Raw genomic sequence first — 7,500 nt, 5'->3', positions numbered from 1 at the left:
CCCTCCTTACTCCTTTCTTTCCTTCCTTCCTTCCTTCCTTGCTTCCTTCCTTCCTCCTTTCCTTTCTTCCTTTCTTTCTTCCTTCCTTCTGTCCTTCTTTCCTCCCTCCCTCCTTCCTCCCTTCCTCCCTCACTCCTTCTTACCTTCCTCCCTCTCTCCCACCCTCCTTTCCTTCTCTCCTAAATTCCTTCCTCTTTTTATCCTTCCTCCTTTCCTTCCTTCCTTCCTTCTGTCCTTCCTTTACCTGAGGACAACAGGAGGGTTAAGATAAGATTTAACCTCTAACAACCGATTCTTCTTAGTGTGAAAACTGCAATAAAGACAAAAGTAAGGAAAGAATATCTACTTCCTTATCTTACTCTTGTCTATGAAACAGATTTATTATAACTTGTGTGTGTTTCTTTCTCTCATCTCTCAGGACTTCATCTGTGAGCACTACGGAGAGGACAGCTCGCTCTACGACAAAGAGATCAAAGAGCTTATGGAGCTCAGACAGGTTAATAAACTCACTCATCTAACGTCATACGTCCAGATCACTGTTAGATTTGGTTTTTATTACACTGGGTTTAAAAGGGAAAGAGTGTACCTCAGTGTGTGTGTGTGTGTGTGTGTGTGTGTGTGTGTGTGTGTGTGTGTGTGTGTGTGTGTGTGTGTGTGTGTGTGTGTGTGTGTGTGTGTGTGTGTGGAGTTCAAAAGGTGATGTCATCTGTACTTGTTTCTGCTGCCCCCAAGTGGCCAAAAATCATCTATCATCAGTTACTGCAGGTTTCAAGATGAGTTTAACCCTCCTGTCTTCCTCCCTTCTTTCCTTCCTTCCTCCCTCTTTCTTTAATTTTTCCTTCGTTCTTCCCCTCCTTCCCTCTTTTCTTTGTTCCCTCCTCCTTCCATACTTCTTTCCACATTTCCTTCCATCCTCCCTTCCTTCCTTCCTTCCTTCCTTCCTTCCTTCCTTCCTTCCTTCCTTCCTCTTTTCCTACCCCCTCCCTCCTTACTCATTTACTTCCTTCCTCCTTCATTTCTTCCTTCCTCCCTCCTTACTCATTTCCTTTCTTCCTCCTTTCCTTCCTTCCTTTCTTCCTTCATTCATTCATTCATTCATTCCTCCCAACCACCCACCCACCCTCCCTCCCTCCCTCCCTCCCTCCCTCCCTCCTTCCTCCCTAGCTTCCTTCCTTCCTCTTTTCCGTCCTTCCTGCCTGCCTTCCTTCTTATCCTTCTCTCCTTACTTCCTTCCTCTTTTCCTACCTGCCTCCCTCCATACTCCTTTCCTTCCTTCCTCTTTTCCTTCTTACTCCTTTCTTCCCTTCCTTCCTTCCTTCCTTCCTCTTTTCCACCTTACTCTTTTCCTTCCTTCCTTCCTTCCTTCCTACCTCCTTCCTCCTTTCCTTCCTCCTTTCCTTCCTCCTTTCCTTCCTTCCTTCCATTAAACATTGTGTATCTTAACTTCAGTTTTAATAGTGTTCTTATAGTTTCTTGCTGCTCTCACTGAAAAGGAAAAACCTTTAAAGGTCTGAAATGTGTGTTGAGTAAACACGGTGATAATCTGTCGGTGACATTTCAGCCGTGTGTGTTTGTTTGTTGTTGTTTTTTTGGGTGCAGGCCATGCGTACACCCAGTCGTAACCAGGCCGGTCTGGAGCTCTTGATGGAGTACTACAACCAGCTGTACTACCTGGACCAGCGCTTCTTCCCTCCACACAGGAACCTGGGCGTTCACTTCCACTGGTACGACAGGAAACGCTTCTACATTTAGAGACGGGAACGACGCTGGGTTATTAAAAACTAGGGTCACATACAGCTCAATTTAATCTGATGTGGGCCAGATCATTAAGAAGGAGAAGGGAGGAAGGAAGGAAGGAAGGAAGGAAGGAAAGAAAGAAAGAAAGATGGAAGAAAGGGAAGAAAAGACAAGAAGGAAGGAGGGAAGCAAGGAAGCAGGAAAAGAAGACAGGAAGGAAAGATGGAAGGAAGGAGGGAAGGAAGGAAAGACAGATGTAAAGGAGTAAGGAAGAAAAGACAAGAAGGAAGGAAAGAAACTTGGAAGAAAGGGAAGAAAGACGAATGAAAGGAAGGAAGGAAGGAAAGAAGTAGGAAAAGAAGACATGATGGAAATATGGAAGGAAGGAAAAGAAGACAGGAAGGAAGGAAGGAAAGAAGGAAGAAAGGGAAGAAAGACAGATGTAAGTAAGGAAGAAAAGACAAGAAGGAAGGAAGGAAGGAAGGAAGGAAAGGAAGACAGGAAGGAAGGAGGGAAAAGAAGACAGGAAGGAAGGACAGATGGAAGGAAAGACATAAATACAGACCTCATTTTAAGAGTAGATGTCCAATAATTTAAAGTAAATGATTCATGAGACAGATTTGCATTAAACAACTTCATCCCTCCTCTTCCTCTTCCTCCTCCTCCTCCTCCTCCTCCTCCTCCTCCTCTTCCTCCATCTCTCAGGTACGACTCTCTGACAGGCGTCCCGTCGTGTCAGCGAGCGCTGGCCTTTGAGAAAGGAAGCGTGCTGTTCAACATCGGCGCTCTGTACACGCAGATCGGAGCGCGGCAGGATCGCTCAGCCACGGCCGGCATAGACCGAGCTATCGACGCCTTTCAGAGAGCTGCAGGTAACGAAACACAGCCAATACACACACACACACACACACACATACACACACACACACACCCACACACACACACACACACACACACACACACACATACACACACACACACAGCTGGACGAGACTACGAGCTTTAACTTCATACACAGTTATGATGAATCGATACTAAAATGTGATGTCATCAGACTGCCGGCCGCTGATTGGTCAGAGAGTCACTGGAAGAGTCATGAGTGCGACGTAGTAAGAAGTAAAGACGGAAGAAAGGAAAATAAGACAAGAAAGAAGGAAGGAAGGATGGTAGGAAAGAAAAGAAGACAAGAAGGACAGAGGGAAGGAAGGAAAGATGGAAGAAAGGGAGGGAGGAATGACAAACGGAAGGAAGGAAGGAGGAAGGGAGGAGGGAAGGAAGAGAGGGAGGAAGGAAAAATGGTAGGAAGGAATGACAGACGAATGGAAGGAAGGAAGGATGGAACAAATAAAGAAAGGAAGGAAAAGAAGACAGGAAGGACAGAGAAGGAAGGAAGGAAAGATGGAAGAAAGGGAGGGAGGAAAGATGGTAGGAAGGAATGACAGACGAATGGAAGGAGGAACAAAGGAAGGAATGACAGATGGAAGGAAGGACAGAGGAAAGATGGTAGGAAGGAATGACGGAACAAAGGAAGGAAGGACAGAGGGAAGGAAGGGAGGGAGGAAAGAAGGAAGGAATGAAAGAAGGAAAAGAAGACAGGAAGGACAGAGGGAAGGGAGGGAGGAAAGATGGTAGGAAGGAATGACAGACTAATGGAAGGAAGGAAGGATGGAACAAAAGAAGACAGGAAGGACAGAGGGAAGGAAGGACAAGAAGACAGGAAGGAAACTGGGCCGGATTGGGCTCCTCGCCGGGCCGACGTCCCACACAAGAATCAAACCCGGCATTTTCAAACACCGGCAGCAGTTTAAACTTTCTATCATGTGACTAACAGACTTTATGTTTCACCTCTATATTAAAATGTTTTGTCTATTTTTTTTAGGTGCATTTAATTACCTTAAAGACAACTTCTCCAACGCTCCCAGTCTGGACATGAGCGGGCCGTCGCTCTGCATGCTGGTGCGTCTGATGGTGGCTCAGGTGCAGGAGTGTGTGTTCGAGAGCGTCACCCTCACCACGCAGGACACACACTTCACCTCCCAGCTCCGCCTGGCACAGGAAGCGGCGCGGGTCAGTCACACTGAAGAGTCGAATATTGAATTCAACACTTTACTTGTTGACTTTCTTCCTTCCTTCCTTCCTTCCTTCCTTCCTTCCTTCCTTCCTTCCTTCCTTCCTTCCTTCCTTCCTTCCTTCCTTCCTTCCATATTTCCATCCATCCTGTCTTCTTTTCCTACTTCTTTCCTTCCTTCCTTCCTTCCTTCTTCTCTTCCTTCCTTCCCTCCTCCCTCCCTTCCTCCCTTCCTTCCTTCCTTCATATTTCCATCCATCCTGTCTTCTTTTCCTACTTCTTTCCTTCCTTCCTTCTTGTCTTCTCTTCCTTCCTTCCTCCCTCCCTTCCTCCCTTCCTCCCTCCCTCCCTTCCTTCCGTCTCTCTTGCTGTGGTTGTCATAGTTACTGCTGATTCTCGCTGTGTAACATCCTCGCTGTGTCCTGCAGGTGTCAGACGTCTACTTGCTGGTGCAGCAGACGATGACGCAGCCGCTGATGAAGGACTACGTGCCGTTTTCGTGGGCGTCGATGGTTCAGGTCAAAGCTGAACACTTCCGAGCTCTCTCACACTACTACGCTGCTGTTGCTCTCTGTGATCACATGTGTAAGTTTCAACCAAATAATCAGAATATTTTCTTCCTTACATCTGTCTTTCTTCCCTTTCTTACATCTTTCCTTCTTGTCTTTGCTTCCTTCCTTCCTTCTTGTCTTTTCTTCCTTCCTTACATCTGTCTTTCTTCCCTTCCTTCCTTCCTTCCTTCCTTCCTTCCTTCTTGTCTTTGCTTCCTTCCTTCCTTCTTGTCTTTTCTTCCTTCCTTACATCTGTCTTTCTTCCCTGTCTTCCATCTTACCTTCCTGTCTTGTTTTCCTTCCTTCCTTCCTTCCTTCCTTCCGTCCATCTGTCTTTCTTCCCTCCTTCTTTCCTTCTTTCCTTCCTTCCTTCTTGTCTTTTCTTCCTTCTTTACATCTGTCTTTCTTTCCTTTCTTCCATCTTTCCTTCCTGTCTTGTTTTCCTTCCTTCCTTCCTTCCTTCCTTCCTTCCTTCCTTCCTTCCTTCCTTGCTTCCTTCCTCCCTCCCTCCCTCCCTCCTTCCTGTTGATGATCCGGCCCACATCAGATCAATGTGGCCCTTTTAATGAAAATGAGTTTGACACCTCTGCTCTAATTGATGCTTTTCTATTTTTATAGTCCACTTCCTGCTATAATAATGCAAATGTCCCCATTGTTGGACTTATCTTATCTTATCTTGTTCTTTAGTGTCTGAGGAGGGGGAAGACTGTGACGAGGAAGCAGAGAAAGCCTTCCTCCAGTTCTACGTCAGTCCTCCTGCAGGACCGCAGCTCAGCCAAATTCTACGAGACCCAGAAAACAGAAGAAAGTTCGGTGAGTTCATGATCACCAGGAGACATTTTAACTTTTAGAAATATACACAGTTAGAGGCTTTTGGTGTCATTTTATCAAAGCTACTAATAATAAGTAGAGGTTTCTGACACAACTTCACCTACTTTAAAGGTGAAATAATAGGAAGGAAGGACAGAGGAAAGAAGGAAGGGAGGGAGGAAAGAAGGAAGGGAGGAATGACAGAGGAAAGAAGGAAGGGGGAGGAAAGATGGAAGGAAAGAAGGAGGAGGGAGGAGAGAAGGACAGAAGGAAGGAAGGAAGTAAAGGGGATTAGGGAGGAAAGAAAGAGAAGGACGGAGGAAGGAAGAAGGAAGGGAGGAAGGACAGAGGAAATAAGACAGGAGTGAGGGAGAAAGAGAAGGAGGGAGGAAGGAAGAAGGAAGGAAGGAAAAGAAGGGAGGAAGGACAGAGGAAATAAGGAAGGAAGGAGGGAGGGAGAAAGGAAAAGAGGAAGGAAGGACAGAGGGAAGAAGGAAGGAAAGGAAGGAGAGAAGGAAAGAAGGAGGGAGGGAGGGAGGGAGGAAGGAAGGAAGAAATGGGGATGGAGGAAGGAAGGAAGGAAAGAAGGAACAGTCAAAACAGACGGGTCAATTTGACCCGGGAGGACGACAGGAAGGTTAAAGCGGTATTAATACCCTGTATATGATATATGATTTCTGCTTTACTGTGTGAAGGTAAAGCTCACCTTCGTCGTGCGGTGATCCGACACGAGGAGGCGATGCGAGTCCACAGTCTGTGTAAGATCCTGAGGAAGATGGACATCCTGCAGGACGTCCTGTCGCTCACACACAAACGCTCTCTGGACAAATACTCCGAGCTGGACCGAGAGGACGACTTCGATGAGACGGCAGAAGCTCCAGAGATACAGTGTAAGTATTAAATCTATGATATTTACAATCTATAATTATAATAATGATAATAATGGATGACAGGAAGTGATTGTGGTGACTTCTGTTAACAGCTCACACTCATCAGAAACCAGACATCATCCCAACCAACTTCTCCACTGTCCAAGTTACTGATATCTTCCAAAGACTGGTAAGACACACAAATACACAAAACTAAATACACACAGGAGACATATGGACATGGGTCAGTGATAAATAAGGGTCGGCAAGATGAGCAAGTTGAGACTGAATGCTCCTGAAAATGTCAAATGGTGTAACCACAAAAGAATGATAAATATTAAATATTTTATCACCTACAGTGTATTTAAGTGGACTTATACTAATAATTACTTCATTTAACCTTTGTGTCGTCCTCCAGGGTCTAATTGACCCCAACTGTTCCTTCTTTCCTCCCTTCCTTCCTTCCATGTGTCCTTCCCTCCCTCCTTCTCTTTCTTTCCACAACCTCTACCTTCCCCCTGCCTTCCTCTTTTCCTTCCTTCTTTCCTCCCTTCCTTCCTTCCATCTGTCCTACCCTCCCACCTTGCCCCTTCCTTCCTCCTTTCCTTCCTTCCTCCCTCCCTCCTTTCCTTCCTTCTTCATCCCTCCCTCCCTCCCTCCCTCCCTCCTTTCCTTCCTTCTTCCTTCCCCTCTTCCTTCCTCCCTCCCTCCTTTCCTTCCTTCTTCCTTCCCCCCTTCCTTCCTCCCTCCCTTCCTTCCTTGACTCGAGGACAACAGGAGGGTTAAATAAATGTAAATGTGTCCTGATCTCCATGGTTACCCAGATTAAATGTAATATTTAGAACAATAGTATTCCATTATCTTTATTTAATATAAAAGTTATAATGTAAGATCATGCCAAACTAGTTGATATGGTGTTTTATTGACTATTTACTGTTTTTAAGCAAGTTGAATTATTTGATACAAAGTTTTTATGGTTACACCACTTAGACATTTTTACCATAATCCTCTAATATATTCTCTCAAAATGGATTAAAAGCAGAAATTTGATGCTGGGTCCACAAAAAAAGAATGTGTGTAAGTTATTCATACGTTTATTTTCATATTTTAACCCTTTAAATTTAAACTAAACCACATGGACACAAAAAACATCACTGACCCTTGAACATGTATGTAAATATGTAGTCTACAAGAATTTATGTTTAAATAATTCGTCCTCGTGTTTCAGGGGCCTCTCTCTGTGTTCTGTGCTCGAGCTCGCTGGGGTCCGATGCGTCTGATCTGCCTGCAGAGAGGAGAAGGAGGACTGGGTCTCACGCTCAGAGGAGACTCCCCCGTCCTGGTGGCTGGAGTCGTACCTGGAGGCTGTGCAGCGGTAAAAACAAATAAAACACGGACCGTACATCTGCCACATACAGCCCAATTTGATGTGGGCCAGATCATTAACAAGAAGGAAGGAAGGAAG

At 45.5% G+C, this 7,500-nt stretch overlaps 1 protein-coding gene across 1 annotated transcript in view; it reads left to right on the top strand.

Moving 5' to 3' along the window:
* LOC128369412 (rhophilin-1-like) overlaps positions 1-7,500 on the top strand; it is a 29,326-nt gene that overhangs the window by 19,340 nt on the left and 2,486 nt on the right. Inside the window, exons 6-14 of the mRNA XM_053330450.1 lie at positions 419-496; positions 1,600-1,724; positions 2,443-2,609; positions 3,617-3,804; positions 4,234-4,390; positions 5,044-5,169; positions 5,862-6,056; positions 6,149-6,225; positions 7,264-7,410. Of these exons, the coding sequence (XP_053186425.1) occupies positions 419-496; positions 1,600-1,724; positions 2,443-2,609; positions 3,617-3,804; positions 4,234-4,390; positions 5,044-5,169; positions 5,862-6,056; positions 6,149-6,225; positions 7,264-7,410 (1,260 nt within the window). The remainder of the gene's footprint in view (positions 1-418; positions 497-1,599; positions 1,725-2,442; positions 2,610-3,616; positions 3,805-4,233; positions 4,391-5,043; positions 5,170-5,861; positions 6,057-6,148; positions 6,226-7,263; positions 7,411-7,500) is intronic.

The sequence above is a fragment of the Scomber japonicus genome, chromosome 12 (assembly GCF_027409825.1).
Source record: "Scomber japonicus isolate fScoJap1 chromosome 12, fScoJap1.pri, whole genome shotgun sequence".
Lineage (NCBI taxonomy): Eukaryota > Metazoa > Chordata > Actinopteri > Scombriformes > Scombridae > Scomber > Scomber japonicus.
Note: the sequence above shows the minus strand (reverse complement) of the source record. Positions and strands in the feature narration are given on the sequence as shown.